At 38.5% G+C, this 18,111-nt stretch overlaps 2 protein-coding genes across 3 annotated transcripts in view; one reads left to right on the top strand and one right to left on the bottom strand.

The window, feature by feature from the left end:
• Nucleotides 1–7,446, top strand: part of LOC104923139 (inactive dipeptidyl peptidase 10-like) — a 96,482-nt gene extending 89,036 nt beyond the window's left edge. Inside the window, exons 19-26 of the mRNA XM_010736137.3 lie at nt 926–995; nt 1,375–1,569; nt 1,701–1,755; nt 1,842–1,941; nt 2,336–2,394; nt 3,916–3,988; nt 4,954–5,027; nt 5,982–7,446. Coding sequence (XP_010734439.3) covers nt 926–995; nt 1,375–1,569; nt 1,701–1,755; nt 1,842–1,941; nt 2,336–2,394; nt 3,916–3,988; nt 4,954–5,027; nt 5,982–6,119 — 764 coding nt within the window. The 3' untranslated portion in view covers nt 6,120–7,446. The remainder of the gene's footprint in view (nt 1–925; nt 996–1,374; nt 1,570–1,700; nt 1,756–1,841; nt 1,942–2,335; nt 2,395–3,915; nt 3,989–4,953; nt 5,028–5,981) is intronic.
• A 5,134-nt stretch (nt 7,447–12,580) lies between these two features.
• The window catches only part of dpp10 (dipeptidyl peptidase like 10), a 178,257-nt gene continuing 172,726 nt past the window's right edge, over nt 12,581–18,111 (bottom strand). For both annotated transcript variants that reach the window (XM_019276538.2, XM_019276540.2), the window contains exons 22-26: nt 17,693–17,792; nt 17,271–17,329; nt 16,507–16,579; nt 16,126–16,199; nt 12,581–14,197 (exon numbers count right to left, since the gene is read on the bottom strand). In XM_019276538.2, the coding sequence (XP_019132083.1) occupies nt 14,060–14,197; nt 16,126–16,199; nt 16,507–16,579; nt 17,271–17,329; nt 17,693–17,792 (444 nt within the window). In that variant the 3' untranslated portion in view covers nt 12,581–14,059. The remainder of the gene's footprint in view (nt 14,198–16,125; nt 16,200–16,506; nt 16,580–17,270; nt 17,330–17,692; nt 17,793–18,111) is intronic.

Consider the following 18,111-nt stretch of genomic DNA (forward strand, 5'->3'; position numbering starts at 1 on the left):
GCCCTGTGGTTTCACACCAGTTAAAGTCTCCATCAATGACCCCATGACTTCCATCATTTCAACTCTCATGTCTCCCATTCAGGTTTTAAAAGTGTCCTAGTTTTAAGTCATCTTTGGTGAATCATCAAAACATTTTGTATCCCAGTTGTCTTTGGCTCTCGACTCTGGTACTTGCAGACGATGTTAAACTTAGAGTGAAGCTAAATTATTCAAACTCTACACTCAGAAAAAACAGTTTACTGTATAACTTATTTAATGTGACTGATTAGTACAGACATCTTTATGACTGATGAAGTTAGTGTGGCTGACTATGCAGTGTGTTAGACTTTGATGTAGTCAGGAAGATAGATATAAATCCAGTGCATAACAAAAACCCGTTTTTGATTCGTCTTCACCATCAAATGGCACTTCTGACTGAATGTTAGGCTGTGAATTAGATGCAAAAGATACATCTGCACACCAAATAGCTTCCGTAGAGAGTTTTTTTTTTATTAGGAAGAGACGTTTTGAGCATAAGGCTCTTCATCAAACTTAACAGTTGTCATCTTAAATACCCACAATTCATCTGGTTTTGGCATACACTACCTGTTGTAAATCAATCACAAAAATATATAAATCTATACATTCAGCACATAATTTAAAACATTTGGCTTATCATATTAAGCATTAGAGGCAAGCACCACATTACACTACAAACATATTAGGCATATCACATACAGTATATACACAGATGGATGTATTAAAGCCACATCCAAAAGGAAATGCACAGTATGTTATTATTAAAGGGCTTAGACTGGAAAATGTTGATATACCCACCATAAGGTAAAACCAGAGGTATAGACAAGTGCTTGAACATGAAGTATAAGTAAAATAAGTGTAAATTATATGACAAATCATGAAATTCTGTTGTTGACTTGTTTTGCAGCACTTCGTCTGGAGTTAATTGTCCCAAAAGATTTGGATGAAACAAAGGAGCACCCACTATTACTGATTCTGTATGTGATTTCACTTTCAGATATATTTAAGTTTTATGGAGGACTTCTTAATGCATGCTTTGTTTAAAGTGTTAAACAATGCAGAACCATTCGTACAACATTTATCAAATGAAAGGCCAAGAAAGAAATTACTAGAAATTAAATGGTGGGGGTTCCTAACCTGGGGGTCAGGACCCCAAAGAGGGGGTTACAAGATTCATTTGGAAGGGTGTTTGATGATTTACACAAAATACTTTTTCCTTGAAAATTACATCATGCAGACTAAAGATTATTCAGATAACATAAGCCAGTGGTTGAACATGTTTATTTAGTCTGGGCTTACTTTAGAGGATTTTTTGCTAAATATTTAATGGACTAAAGTCATACTGTCTTTTTACAGTGACAGCACTCCTGGTGGCCAGGCTGTGAGTGACCGCTTCTCCCTCGGCTGGGACTCTGTGCTGGTCAGCTCAGACAGTATAATCGTGGCTCGTCTGGACGGCCGGGGCAGTGGCTTCCAGGGTCAGAGGATCCTGCACGAGGTTCACCAGAGACTGGGAACTGTTGATATTCAGGACCAGATCACGGCTCTGGAGTAAGTTGTTTTTTAAGGATCACCTTGATTCTACAAACTGTATACAGCACAGTGTGAGACTGCATAGTCTTATTAGGAAGAGATCACCATTCCATCACCATAATCTTTCTTATTTTATTTAAAATTGTCAGGCACCTGATCAGGCTACCGTATATAGATGGCAACAAAATTGGAGTTTATGGAAAGGTATCGTTTGTATCTAATATCTAAATAACCACATAAAATGTATACTTTTTATTCTTTCAGACCTAACATGTTGTTGTTTTTTCCAGGCATATGGAGGATTTCTTTCCTCTCTTCTGCTCCTCTCCTACAGCTCTATGTTCCGCTGTGGCATCGCTGTAGCTCCTATAACAAACTGGAGACTCTTTGGTGAGATGAGCAAGATTTCTACAGTGATAGAACATCACATATACTCACAATATTAACATGATCTGAAGTTGTAGCTTTTCCTAGATGTGTCAAAGATACTCAAAGAGCAATATTTGGTCATCATTTGGTCAAGGCTATATGTCTTGGAATAGTCATCATCATTGAATGTCAAACAAACATGCAGCTTGTACACAGAGTAGAGTAACGTTGATCACATATGGCATTTTCTGTTACAGTGTATGCAATGTTACAATGCCCAGTGTTAAGTTAAGAAGTTATATTGAAAGGCAATGGAAGTGTTACCATGAATGAATACTGAGTTCATATAAACATCAATGCTGCCCTGATTCACACTATCTTACCATTAACTGTTTCCTTTTTTGTCCTCATAAAGGGTCGGCCTATGCTGAGAAATACTTTGGCTCACCAGCAAAACCGGATCAGAAATACCAAGTACGAGTTTGAATGTGCAGTTATTTTTCACAATACCATTAAATGTTCCCGTAAACAGCTAGAACATACACTCACACCCAGCTGATGCTCCTGGCCTAACAGGATTATAAACAATGCTTAAATTCAAACCCGACTTGTGTAAACCAGTTCATTGTGGTATTCAACATGTAAATGAGAGACATTTTATTTGCAACGGCCAACACGAAGCGGCAGGTTTTGAGAGGTCCAAACACACCTATTATTTTCATTCAAATGAGGGGCCACAGCAGCAGTGTGCACAGAGGCAGTGTGAACAGGAATGCAAAATTGGATAGTGTGGCGATCGTTGTCCTCTCAGCCAGTCACATTTCTTGTGTCATAACAGCTGTGAGGTATGTCAGAAATGTCTCAAATAGAGAGAAGGCTCCTCCAGACAATATCAGGTTATTGCTGTCTGGACTGTGCAGAGTGGCACGATCAGATTCTGAACACACCGCACTGCATACCTGTAGACGAAGGGAAGTAGTGTATTGTAATCAGGTCATTCCTCTAGTACTGACAGGTTTATTGTGCAACACAGTCATTTGAATACAGAATAACTATTGCACATTGTTCTTTACTGTTGTATGATGAAATAATACAAATCGAATAGAATAGAAGTTAGTTTTATGACTGTAGTAATTATAGCAGCAGGTGTATTTTCTTCTTGATGCACAGGATTGATACACTCTTAGTGCCATCTCAGATTCTGAGAACAATGTCCGATGAATTTGGAAGCTGGTTTGATGTCTGGTTTAGTCCCTGGGCAGGCCTTTTTGTTTCACATTGTCACATCATGGCAGGAAAAGCACAGGTGTATCTAATCACATAAATGATAGCTGCATTCCATTTAGGTCTGCCAGTTTCAGGGTCCATGTCGTGCACATGCTGGTTGTTTGGCATGGCTTACTGGGACAGTTAAAAAGAACTGAGCCATTGTTGCCATTGTTGGTGATTAATCACACCTGTGCGGCCTGTTGAGAAAAAGCTCTTTTGAAATGACAAATCATTTTAAATTTGCTGCACCACGGGATTACAGAAAATTGCACCTTTTACACATTTATCCATTGCAACAATGGCTGAGGATAACGGGCATTTTAGTATTTAGAGCCATCTGTCATTCTAAACTGGAAATGATGAAACAACACATAACACAAAACTATAGAATTGTTACATTATGAAGGAAATGGCAATTTACAGTGTGCAAGTATTTGGTTTGTACTTTTAATCTGAGCTGAGTAAGACATTATTTACTACATTAATACTCACTGTTATGTAGAGTAATTCTGTCTTTGTCTACACCCTAATTTATTAAAATTCACTTGTTGGGAACTGATCCTGGTCAAAGATGTGCTTTTCCTTTTTCTAACCTGAAACTCTACGTTCATTCCTGTAAATGTAAGAGCAAAAATTCATGTGGTGTGTCTGTAGAATTAACATATTGTTAATTTGTTACTGCGTCTCTCTGTGGAGGGTAATTTTCCTCTTTATTCTCTCTGGCAGATTTCCAGTCTCCTCAGTAACATCACAGCACCGAGTCCTCTGAACTTTCTTATTATCCATGGCACAGCAGATGGTGAGTAGAGGTACAGGTACAGACAATAAAGCAGATATATAGATGTATGATAGGGTTTATTGGCAGGCTGGCCCTTAAAAACTCAAGTCTTGGTCTTGAATCTGGTCCGAAGAGTTTGTCATGCTTGTTTATGTCCCAAACGTTTTTTTTTAATAAGAATTTGTGTGGACTTTTTCCTTATACTATGCCACCTGACATTTTTTCCTCAATGACATAGCAAATTGTCAATATAACTCAGACCCAGTGCTGTGGAGTCCAAGATGTCTTGTGCTGAACGGTTTATTGAAGCTTGGAGAAGGAGAATGGAAGATTTATCAATACACTTGTCATCATGCCGGCTCAATTCTGCAGAAGCTGTCCTCTTTGTCTCGTCTATATGCCCTCTGAAAAGTGACATAACTACACTATGTCCCTAAATGGTCGTTAGTCTACAAACAAGAAAATGTTTTCCCCTAGTGGTCCGACATTGTTATCTGACCCTATAGAGGCTTCTTGGTGTGTTGTGTTGAGGGAGTGAGACAGCTCTATCCTCTGACCACAATAATGATCAGAATGGTGCCGGCTTTCCTAAACACAAACACATTCTGCAGGTAAAGAAGACAGTGTCTCCATACCAATCAAAAACAAACAAAAGATTTAACACACAGTAAGCTCAAGCTTGAGCCTGTGCAACCTCATGTGTGGCATGCTAGAATAGAAAATTCTAGCACTGACGTGAAGACATATTGGTGTGGTATGTTTATTAAATGTGGCAGTCTTATTCTTGACTTGTTCTTCCAATCCAATCTATATACAGTTTTATGGTCCATTTTACATTGATGTAACTGGTTGCAAATGATGATTTTCTGGGCAAATTTCTTTGGCTCTACAAAAAAATGAATTCTCAACTTAAAGTGCAATAAACTGAGTAGCTGTTGTGTCAGACTGTGATGAATTTGTATTGTATTTACTCTGTTCTTTTTCAGCCACTGTTCATTTCCAGCATTCTGCTGAGCTGGTCAAACTGCTGTCTGGGTTCAATGTTAATTACACTCTCCAGGTAACTACTGCCATTTCGTCTGTAAGTGACAAGTAACAAGGTTGAGACCTTGATGTTGTGTTAATAGGTCAATCGAGCAGCTGTCTTAGTCTCATAGTTTGAAGAGTAACCAAGGCAAAAGCATCCTGGCTAGGGCTGGGTAACAGCAACATCTTTATTGGAGTATGAATTTTGTGTTGACATGCAAGTTAGGTTCATTGGCGACTCTAAATGGCCCATAAATAGAGTGAATGTGCCTCTTTGTCTTAGCCCTGTGATGAAGTGGTGATCTATCCTGGATGTACCTCACCTCTAACCCGATATCAGGTGGCATCGGCATCCAGCCCCCAGTGAGGATATAGATAATGAATAGATGGATGATGAATGAATGATTTTTGTGTTTTGTGAACTGTGCAAATAATGAAAGTAAAACTAAACTAACAGGTGATGATATTAAAGAAAAGTCCAGTGTCCAACTAAACGTGAGCACACAGTAATTCTCTGTCACAAGTTAAAGGAGTCCTGAAAAGAAACACAATGACTTAAAAAACGATATTACGATTACTTAAATCCTCTTTCTGATGTGTGAGTTATGTATTTTCAATCAGAATATATATTATTGTTCTGGTTCACATTAAACAATATTTAATGCGTTGAGATGAAATGTGTTAAACAGTGAGCTTTAGAGGTGCTGGTAGGCAGATTTTGTTACCTTTTGACAGAGGCAGACCAGCTGTTTCCAGTCATTGTTCTGGCTGCTGGCTCCAGCTGGGCTACATATTTAGAATAAAACTATAAGACTGGTAACATTCTTCACATCTCACCTTCGGGAGAAAAGTGAATAGTTATACTTCCTAAAATGTTTAACCAATCCTTAAAGAGGAGAAACCTTAAACACATTTGTAATTATTAAAGACATGACGTCAAATACATTTGAAAAAAGACTAAATGACATTTTTTTTTTCTGCTCCATAGATTTTCCCAGATGAAGGACACAATATTGCCTCAGCCAAGACCAAACACTACATGCTGAACACCGTGCTCACCTTCTTCAAGCAGTGCTTTGTGGAAGAGCAGGTTGTTGTCCAAGGGACATCAAAAGAAGATGACTAACCTGAAGAAACTCCTGTGGTGACACAGTTTAGTGAAGAGTTGAGAAACTGCCATCATAAGCCAACAAAGAGAGGCTGTGTTTCCCTGAAGAGCACTCCAAGAGCATTAATGAAAACCCACGGCGTGTAAGATATGTAGCATTACAGGACCATCACCAGTTGTGATGATTTATTTGTTGAATTAAAAAAGATGGTGGTATTGTCGCTGTATCCTAATGCTTCAGATTATTGTTATAGTTTGTAATGTTTGTCTCATGTACTGAGTACAAATGTCAGGGAATTAAATATTTTTATTACTATTATTATTATTCACCTTTGCTGATTGCTGTTATCTACTGTGAATATTTATATTTATTGCAAACAAAACAATTAAAATGAATACCAGAGATCATATCACAAAACTATATTGTGGGTGCCTTTACCTCATAGACTTGCCATAATGTCTAATTAGATAATTAAAGATTATCAGAGATTTTAATAGGTGATTGATTCAAGTCAAGTCAAACACTTGGTGGTTTCAATCACATTAAGGTCACTATTATCAGAATCAGAAATATTTTAATAATCCCAAGGGGAAATTATTTAAATTATGTGATTTAAAGCACATATGTGAGCAATTCTTTTCAGTAATAATTAAAGCCGCGATGACCAACTGTTAAGTGATCTTTGCTGATTCTTCTGTTAATGAAATCATGTCCAGAGTGATGTCTTTGTATTTTAAAGTCATTTCGAGTATTTTCTACGCAAAGAGCTGCTTCTCCTGCTGCAACTTCATTGTGAAGTTATGTCAAAATAATTAAAATGAAATAAAATGTTTTGGGCATGTGATGAATGGAAGCATGCTAGGACTAATTGGAAACCAAACACGGTAACTCCCCCTCAACAAAAAAGACATTTAAAGACGTCATGAGAGCAACATGTAAATGAGCTGCTGTAATGTGCGACAAAGTATTCTCTTGAACTTAAAAACATGGGGATTATTCTGTAGCATCTTATCAATTATTAATGGGTTTATGAATGTTTCCGTAAGAAGGAATACAACATTTAACTCAAGTTCATCTCACACAGTATATTTGCCTTCCCTTGAGCTCTCCAGTGCCGCCCTGTGGAGGCTTTTAGTTTTTCCCGCTGAATGTCAATGTCTATTACAGACCGTGTACTTTCTGTTTATAAAAAACAACTTATCTGTTGTTGTTGTTATTTTCTCTTGTTTTGTTTTTGTGTTTAACTTGTGTTCTTTACTATTATGGAATATATGCTGGATTTCATAAAACCCATCATATTATAAATTATTTGACTAGAGAACAGGAAAGTTATTATATAATTGTTTTCAGAGCAATATGATGCTAAATTTAGCCTTTCATCTAGAATTTGAATAAACTGCATTACATTAATACTGACTGATATCATCTGATTCTTTTCCACTTTAATAAACTGTAGATGCTTTTTTCACAGTAAAGCATGTTATTTTGAATATTTATAACCATTGTCAGTGTAGTGTTTAACATCCCAAAATATGAAAAAGTTTAACATACAATTATACCGGTCTATTCTGAACAGTTGTTCATAACCAGAATCCTATAATACCATGTGATTACCATAGAACACAACAATCCAGATCATTCTTAGACCATGATCCTGTGCCGCTTACACTCCTGCATTTTGTTTGATTTTGTCAAACTGCAATTGACTCTGTCACATACTACATACTACATTTATATACTTGGAAACATTTATATGCTGAAATAAATTATTAAACAAGACAATCTTGCATTTGTGTATTACATCGCTTACTGCTAAATTAATAAAAGGAGAACTTCAGTCAGAGTCGTATCTGATTCAGCGTAATCAATCTAGACTTGAAAGTGGTGATGGTGCACCAGTGACATATAATATTTAGTCAATGTCACGTCAATGGCAGTCTGCTGCAACATTAAACACTAAACGCTTGAAAGCTGTCCATTTACTTTCTTTCTGGGAGGAAGATCAGAAGAATCAAAACAAATCGCATGTCTGTGTGATGTATATAGCTGAGATCGGGGCACGGTTAGCCTAGCAATTAAAGATGAGAGGCAGGGGGGAGTGGGGGGAGGGGTTTATATATATTTCATTGGTTTTATAGATTTTATAGATTTCCATCCAACAAACGAGGCTGACAGAAGCATTGAGCCAGGAAAACAAGACAGTGAAATGCTGAGGTTCTTATCTAAGCATTACAGAAGAAAAGCCTTTTCTCTCGTGGGATTATGACTCGAGGAAAAATGAAAAATGTTTTGCGAGGTGAAAAAGTTTTTCTAAGGTAATTTTTCTGAGTTACTTTTTTTGTGAAAACAGGTTGAAATGCACCACTACCCAATGTTCTAAATCGGACTAAATTAATTAATTAAAGATACGACTGGGGTGTCGATTAGCTCAGTTGGTAGAGCATCCGCCCCATGTACAAAGGCTGAGCAGCAACCCAGTGCTGCATGTCATTCCCCATCTCGCTCTCCCCACATTCCTGTCACTCTTCAGCTGTCTCTGTCAAAAAAGGCCAAAAAATGTATTACAGGTACGTTTAAACACAAGGTACATGTACTGTTGGTAAATATATTATGTATGTAACATTTGTCTTTAATTAAAAGAAATGTATTTTGATCTGCGCTAAAACTCACCTGATAACAAACTTGGGGTGGTGGTGCTTGGTGTTTGCTAACATCCCATGAAATCATGTTTTTCCCCTTTTACATCTGTCTGCCTGTACAGGTTTAACAAAGTCAGGCTGGCAGCTTCCACTCTTTATGTAGTCGAAGCGTAACATATCTTGACTCCATCTCTGTACTTGAGACATAGGAGACAGGAGACTGATATCACTTTTCTTATCTCACTTACAGAAATTAATTATTAAAGTGTGACAGTGAATTTATCTTGCTGGGAGCAGAGCTGAGTACAAATGAGGCAGCCTACAGTGTTAAAATTTGTTTCATTTTTTTGTTGCAATGAAAAGAAAAACGTACATTTTACAGTATTCAACAACATGTCGGCGCTATGGAAAATATTCGGATGAATAATTATATTAGAGTGTATAATCCCATCAGTTAATGGCTAGTTTAACATCTGGCAAAGGGACAAAAAAAGAAAAGCCTTTTGGCTAACGCCAGCACATTTATGGTGATGTTGATCAATGTGTACTGCCCTTGTAATAAAAAACAAACTTGGAGTAAACAAGCTATAATTAGCTTCAAGAGGAGGTTTTAAGTGAAGCCATGACTTTGGAAACAGCAGCTGAAACACACAATGTCAGCAAAAAAAGTGGAAATTGGACAAAATTGGACTTAATACTCTCATTTCCAGCTCTGAGGCTCCGCTAGAGCAATTTTCACTCTTCAAAATTATCATCAGTTCATCCTCTGAAACAAGCAACAAGGGCAAGTTGCTTTAATTGTTGTTAGTGGATAGCTACTTTAGCCGCTAACTGTAGCTGCTGTTAGCTATGTAGCCGGGCAACTTACTTAGCAGTCCTATTAGATGACTCTGTCTAGACTGAGAGCTCAGAGCAGAGTGTTGGTGTTAGTAAGTACAGGGGCTCTGGCCCAGGAACAACGCTGCCTGAAGCTCCCAGTCTGTTAGCAATAGTGGCTAAAGTAGTTAATTGCTAATCTTAAAGCAACACTAGAAATTATTCAGCACCCCCCAGTTCAAAGGTGCAATAGCACTGTTGCAAACATGGACTGTTGTACAAGTGTGTTTGGTATGATTATATTACCTAAAATGTGTGTATATTACTTACTAATGTTACCTACTAGTCCAACAGCAAGAAGCAATATGTCTTTCAGCCTTTTATTCCACAAAGTTCTCACCATGACTAATATTCAGTTCCAGATTTACTCTTGTCCAGTGGATTCTTCTGTCAACATCCCCGCCTTTTCGTCCATAGAGGCTGCTAAGCCTGGTTACATATTCCACTTGCCCAGCTCCAGTTCTAGCACAACACCAGCTCTGCTCCCAGTCAGCATTTTCCTGAACCTTGGGCCTGAACACCTCCTCTTCCTGGGGGTCTAAAACACTTGTGTACACTTAATACAAACACTAACACTTCCTTGATGCACTGAACTCACAGTCTATACAACCCGGCTAACAAATTGATCTAACATTAGCTAGCAACAGCAGCTATAGTTTTTCAAGAAACTTTGTCAGAAACCAAGATTTGAGCCAGAGCAGCCAGACGACATCAGAGGAAAACCAAAAAACGGGGCTGTGACCCTGTTTTGGTCCATCCTCCATATGACTTCAAACCCCACTAGGAGTGTTTCAGGAGCGGAACATTTTGCCCGTCAGACTTTATTAACTTGCTCAGATTTTCCTTGGTCAGTGTGCTTTAAAATATGCTTCTGAATATGGAAATATGCTACGTAGTTTATTTGTTTCCCTTTTGCCTGTTTTTACGACTGACAGTTTGCACAGGGTGTTTTATTTTGAAAATCGCACAGATTCTCTATGCCGTTTCTGTGTCTGACTTCCGGCCAGCTAAAGCTGCTCTGCACAAATTGGCGCAGGCCACTCGCAGCATCCGTCAAAACAGAACAGCCACGTGTTCTCCGTGGATCTGGGTGGAGAAACGATTCTGGGACGCTTCTGAAATGGACTGCAGCGGGGCCGGTGGGGTTTGAAACATTGACTAAAATGGCCGCCATTAGCTCTGGCAGCCATGGCGCACACAGAGCAGGTCCATGTCCGGTGGAATTTAGGGGTTAGGCGATGTCCATCATAAAAGGTGTCCTTGTACTTTTATATATTGATTGATTGGAAGCTTCAGAACAGGTACAAAATGGACATTGTGGTGAGATTGTTTTTTCAGACTTCAAGATATCTGTACAGAATTCGTATGTCAGACAGTACTGACAGACACTGATAACTGCTGAAGAGTATATTGCCTTTTTGCTTGCGCTTGGACCAGGGTGTGAAAATATACAACATTCTTTGATATCAGTCAAACTGAACTGAGTGGTGTTGTGGCCCGACAGAAAGTGATGAAGACTATTTTATCATCATGGCACATCCACACAGGTATTTCTGGCTGATTCAACCCGCTTCTTTCAGGAAAGAAGAGTCACAGCGATGTCATACATTATCAATACAAAACCAGGCACTGATCTGGAGTCAAACTCCACATATGTGCCATCAAACTCATAATTTGAATTTAGAATCTAATTGCACATTTACTTTGTATTACTTTAATACAGTTTGAAGCCAAAATAATTAGTTATACTGTAGTATTCACATAAGCAGTTGGTGGTTTGGTACTGGACTATTTCTTGGCAGGGCAAAGTGACTTACTTGAGTCTTCACTGGCTGCCTAGCAACGTTAAGGTTACTGCTTCCAACCAATTAATAGTTTGGCACAAAACACCCGGGAAAGCTTTTTGTTTTCACACTTTGAATTTTTGTACAGATGATTATTAGTGAGTTTAAAGGTGATGTTTTGTCACCCTGAGACAGAGCCAGGCTAGCTGTTTGCCCCTGTTTCCAGTCTTTATGCTAAGCTAAACTAACCAGCTGCTGCTACATCTTCATACTTATCATATAAACATGAGTGGCATTTATGTAAATCATTTAACTTTTTTTTTTTTTTATTTAGCAATAAAACTATGTACCAAACCTGTACATTTGCATTGCACAGGGGTATTTAATGTCTTATATACACTCATGTGTGACACTTTTCTTTGTTCTCAGAATAATATTGTACATATCCTACCCCATTATTTCATATACTTTGTCACTGGTTTGTTTATTGTTTGTCCTAGTTAGCTCCAATACATTTTGTTCTACCTCTATTCTTATCTCACATTCTCATATACTGTATGAGAGAAGCTGCTGCGTGTTACATTTCTTTGCAGAGTCATAAGTGGAGTACACAGAAGAGCGGACAAAACCTTTTCACAAATATATCAAAGTGTGGATAAGAGGTTCATCTGCACAAAAAAAAAAAAAAAAAAAAAGAAACACCTACATTAACTCTGTTACTTCAGATCCTGCAGATTTAAGAGTTTTTATCCTTCAGCAGAGTTACCATCTGCTCGAACCACTGTGGCCCGTGAGTGCAGGCGCTGATTAATGCACAGAGACATGCAGTGTTGAGGCAGAAATGATGACTCTAAACAAGCAGATTGTGCCTGCTAAGTCATTAATATAGATGTCCTAAGGTCATGACAGACTACCTCTACTCCTTGATGTGAGTCTCATGGTGAAGAAACAAATGAAACATCAAACTGAAGTGTTGATTGATTGGATTGCTAACCCTCTCAAATAATCAATGCAAACAAATATGGCTGATTTGTTTTTCTACAGTAATGTGCGCTCTCTCTCTCTCTCTCTCTCTCGATATATATAAATATATATATCAGCTTGTTTTTCATATATTTTTTTTATTTATAATCATCACTAGAGGACAATCACAATAACCCCCAAACCTTAACCCTGCCCTTTCCCTTTTAAAACAGCAAAAAGAACAAGAACAAGCATTACAAAATCCATCCTAAGAAGAAAATCAACAGCTGAAAAGAAAAACAAAAAAGAAACAAACAAACAGAAAATATAAGTACAAGACATCCAGGTCAAATCAATCCATCCCCATAGACTAAACTATCTATGAGATCTGACATCTCAAAAATATATTTATATACACACTCTGCTGTATTGTACTGTACAAAATGTGGCAACACTTGACACATTCCCTGTAGACATGCAAACACCTTACTGACACTGTAAAATTGTCCATCTTAGTACACTGATTTCCTTTAATATCCACTGCAGTTAGTGACTCCTTTCTTGATATTAAGATAAATCTCTTGACCTCAAGAAAGCTCTTGAATCAGGTGGAGACACTTAAAAAAAATCATCTCACACCTTTCTTTCTTTTTTCTTTTTTTTTTTTTTTTGAGATTTCATCGCTTGTTTTAAGAAAACTAACAAGAAAACAAGATTAAATGACATATTAAGATGGAGAACTTTTGCAGTGTGGCCTGAAACTTAAATTACTGTATGGCCTTTATGCATTATCTTCACATATAATTCATAACCTATGCATGACCATACAGCTGACATAGTGTTCAGATACTAAATTGACTGCAGTGTTGTGTCTCGAGGACCTGAGTTGACATAGGTTAACATGACACTGCTAATGGATGACTACCACTGCCAGCAAGTAATATTACAGTATGTTTAACCTTATAAGGCATTGTACATGTCTACACAAAGATCCCTGTACAATAAAGTGTGACCTATAAAGACTGTTTTCATTTAGGGTGGGCGATGGCGAAGGGTTTCAGCAGGGAATAGCACTTATCCAGGAATGGCTCCACTGTGGTGAAGTTGCGTGACTAAACATTTTCGCATATGGCTGGAGCATTTCCTTGTGCAACAATACAACAACCAAAGGGAGAGGTGAGATTAAAAGTGTACATCTGTGTGTCTTTTCTTCCCAAGTGCTACCACAAAGGAGACTAACATGGCAAAATGAGTGAAGCCGAGAGGGGGGAAAAAGAACCATGCACTTGGTAAGTGTGGATGACTACAGCCCAGAGAGCCTGCAAAAGATGGAGGCAGTCTTCTGTGCGCTTTGTCAAGAAACCGAGCGTCCCAAAACTGAAATGACTTTATGCTAGAGGGCAGTTCCCATCTCCAGTCCTGGCAAAGTGTCACTGTTGTGTCCTTCGGTTATCTTTTCAACACATTTATACACCAGTCAAACACTGGAGTGCTCACACACACACACACACACACACACACACACACACACACACACACACACACACACACACACACACACACTTTAAGAGCATTGACAGCTCTGACTCAGTCTCCATGTCCGGTTAAACACTTGGTCCAAATGCGAAAGGCCTTGACGGATTTTAGCTAAATTCTTCAAGCTCTGCCAAAGGTCTGACCCTCAAAGCCTCCCACCTACTCCTCCTCCTCCTCTTCTTCTTCAGGCAGCGGTAGTAACTCCTCCTTCAGACACTCTCTGTAGAAGCTGGTCAGTGTGGCGTAGAGGTGTTGGCGACTCTGCTGAGACAGAAAATGGCCCTCATCTGGGTAGATCTGGTGGGTAAAGGGAAAGCAGATTAGTGGACAGAGTTTGTAGACATGCAGAGTCTGTACAAAAGCTTCCATAATACTTTTGTGCCTGACTGAATCTGAATCATTAGGGTTGGTAAGGACTGTGGACTGTTGCTGTCTTCCACAGTATCTGTTCTGCTACTAGCTGCTCTATTATCTTTATAATGAGAACAGATAAAATGACTATGTATAATAGCAGTGACAAACCTAATTAACACCCAAATCTGTTCTCCTTTACTCAACAAAGTGTTTTTAGTATCTTTCAGCTCATTGTGTTGGTTTACAACCGAGATGTTCAATCTCAGTGCTCTCACAGCATCATTTTAATCTTAAAAAGTCTAAAAAGGATACCTACTGAATATAGTGCAGCAGAGATGACAACAGGGCTAATATAAAACAGTGACTGTGAGCGTTTAGTTTTGTATATTACATTTTTTTGTCCAGCTGGGATAGGCTCCAGCCCCACTGTGAACCTGACGGGGATAAGCTGTTACAGATAATGGATGGGTGGATGGATGGACATTTATTTGTCCATGCACCATGTTAAAAGAGGAGATTGTACCAGATTTGGATTCTAGGTAATTTGGTATTCTATGGCTGATTTTCCTGATGTGCTTTTACAATAACAATGACTCTAGTATGGAGCCTATATACGCATGTATTCCCATAGTATAGGCGTAGGCAGATGACAATATGCTATTTAGTCAAACACTGAGTGCTGCATGAGAAATATGAAAAAAAAAAAGGAAAAAAAAAAAATGCAGTTGTATCAAAAACCACAGGAAACTGGATTTACCCAGTTCCATTATGGAAGAATTATCCTATCTTTATTCGAGAGCTCACATTTTCAGTTTGAGAGCATGATTTCTCCTTCTCGTGCTCAGATTTCTGCTGCTTTCTTTCAAAATGTGTGCTTGGACTCAAAACATCACATGCTTGTGCTCACATTTCTTCTGCTTGGACACAAACATTTCGCTCGCACTCAAATATGTCCTGTGCGCGCTGAGATCTAATGTGCTCGTGCTCAGATCTAATGTGCTCGCACTCAAAACATGTCCTGTGCGCTCTCAAATTTTTTTGAGCCATGGGACGCCGGTTCACATCCTGGCATGTCATATTGTGATTTTAAATTTAAATTAATTGATGACTGTTACAGTAATAGAATCCGTGTAACCAGATGATTCTCTTATTGTAACGTTTAACAAGAGATGATGGGTGAATAGGCTAGGCTACGTGATTAATGTGATGCGAACCGGCGTCCCATGGCTCAAAAAAATTTGAGAGTGCACAGGACATGTTTTGAGCGCGAGCACATTAGATCTGAGCGCGCACAGGACATATTTGAGTGCGAGCGAAATGTTTGTGTCCAAGCAGAAGAAATGTGAGCACAAGCATGTGATGTTTTGAGTCCATGCACACATTTTGAAAGAAAGCAGCAGAAATCTGAGTACGAGGACAATAAATCTGAGCACGAGAAGGAGAAATCATGCTCTCAAACTGAAAATGTGCGCTCTTGAATAAAGATAGGATAATTCTTCCATAGTTCCATCAGTAATATTGTTGCAACCAAAAGGCATTCACTTTGAAGAATCCCATTTTAGGTTCCCAATTTCCTAATTTGGCCTTATTTATTTTTTCTCTGGAATAAATGAAATGTATTTCTTTCCTTCTGTTTTATTGAAGTTTCTATATTGAGCCTTTCACAACTTTTTGCAACATACTCTTTGGCAGATTTAGCTCTGATCTCATGGAGGCTTTGAGCTGCTTACTACATTTTGACACCTTTAAACATGTAATTTACATTCTTTTGTATGTGTTGCAATGACATTACACAAAATCATCGCTGCTTTTTTTTTTTTTAATACAGTATAAAGAATTTGCCTTGGCATTGTTGTCTCTGCAATACACACCTGCATTGAGTAGTTTGCTCCAACTTTCACAAGGTTCTTGACAAGCTCAGCAGTATGCTGAAAGTGGATGTTGGCTGGGAATAAAGAAATGAAACATGTCAGCAAGATTCAGCCTAAATCCTAACCGGGCAAAAAAAAAAAGACAATCAGATTCTGATAGGATGAAAAAACCTCAACAAATTCGACATGCATGATTCTCCAGCAAATGTTTTCTTCTGGAAACACCAGCATCCATTTAGATAACCCACTTCTCCTTTTTATCTTTTGATTAAAAACCATTTGCCTCATTGACTTCCAGGATTGCATGCTTCTTTGTGCTCAGCAGTGATGCACCACAGATACAGTATTTTCATTCTGTCACAATCTTTTTTTTTCTCTTACCATCTGCTGTGCCGTGTACCAGCATAAGTGTTTGCTCCCTAAGTGCTTGAACATTCTGCAGCACGCTGGAAAACTGTGAGGAAATCAGAAATATTTGGAGAGATAATAGGTTAATATTTTAACTGGCATTGAGAAAAGCAATGAAAACACATGATGAAAAGAAAAACGCTGTGGTAAATTACATTTTATCTTGATTAGACACACAGACACAGTCGTTCATTAGAGATATTCATGTGAGGAAGTATCTCCTATTGAAATTATATTCTATGCTCTAAATATAACCATTAGAACCAATTGTGAGGAGAAAGATGTTAAATCAAATCTGCAGACAGGTGATGCAAAGCTGCAGAATACTGAAAGCTATGAATTACTTCTTCGGTTGTTTACAGTGTGCTTGCAAAAAACAGTTTTGTTCTCTCCCTCTACATCTTTTCTATCGCTGTAGAAAACACCTCTGATCGTTTAACATCTTGTCTGCGCGGGAGGCCTGAGAGAGCCAGGCAAACCCTTTTTGCAAGCGGCTTATAAAAAACCTCCGGCATATGATCTGACACGCCGGTGCTCACAGTTACCAAAGAGAGACGAGTGACAAAATCCTACAGAGCATGAAAAAACACAAGAAAAGGCAAAGCGTCGCTGCCTCTGACTTTGATAGCAGCATTCAGTAACTGTGGGAGCTTAACTGTAGGTGTGTCAGTGATGTTATGGCAAGCCACTTTCAAAGATCAACGGCAAACAAGTGAGGGGAGGTAGTAAACACGCACCTGATATCTGCTGTCATCCCGTAATGGCATGCCAAGGTATCGCTCAGAGAACGCTGATGCTGTGAAAATGAGAAGTGATAAATTCTTAACAGAGCCACCAGTGCACAGTGCTTCAGCTGCAGCTAAGTACCTAAACAAAGTGGAGTTCCTGTCATCATGAGACCAAATAACATGCTGTCAGTGAGGAGGAAATGACACCTTGTGCAGGTGAAAGGGTCCTCTGTGTCATCTTAAGACTGCAAAGGATGTTCTTTACTTTGGTCTTTACGAGCAGAGGCTAAAGCAAAATTCTCCACATAAACAGTTTTTTTTATATATATTTGCATGTTTTACTTGTACTTGTCAGAAATAGAGAAAAGAGAAATCTTTGAACTTTAACGAGATCTGAATTCAACGCGATGCAGTGAAGATTTTGCACTCACCGTAGAGTTTCCAGTCTGTCACCGGTGACATTGCACATGCACATTTGAAGAGGCTGTCAGTAGACTTCAGCATCATTAATGTTACATACGCTCCGTAACCCTGAACACATAAAACATAAACATTCATGCAACTTCAATAGTCACATCCTAAAACTGCAGAAATAATCTCAGATTCGAACATTGGAGTTCACTAGGAATACACCAAAAGAGCCTCTTATCACAGTGGAAGTAAACAGGCATTTTATATTTTAGAAGAACCTTTATATATACTGAACATGGATTTTGCTCAGCAGCAGTATGTTTTATCATTTACACTACTGCATTGGTGTGTGTTTGCCTGTAAGCCATTTGGTGTGGATGTACATGGGTGGGTGTAGTGATGTGTATACCAGTGTGTGGGTATTTGTTTTGTATTCGTT

This window comes from Larimichthys crocea, chromosome XVIII (assembly GCF_000972845.2).
Source record: "Larimichthys crocea isolate SSNF chromosome XVIII, L_crocea_2.0, whole genome shotgun sequence".
Classification (NCBI taxonomy): Eukaryota; Metazoa; Chordata; class Actinopteri; family Sciaenidae; genus Larimichthys; species Larimichthys crocea.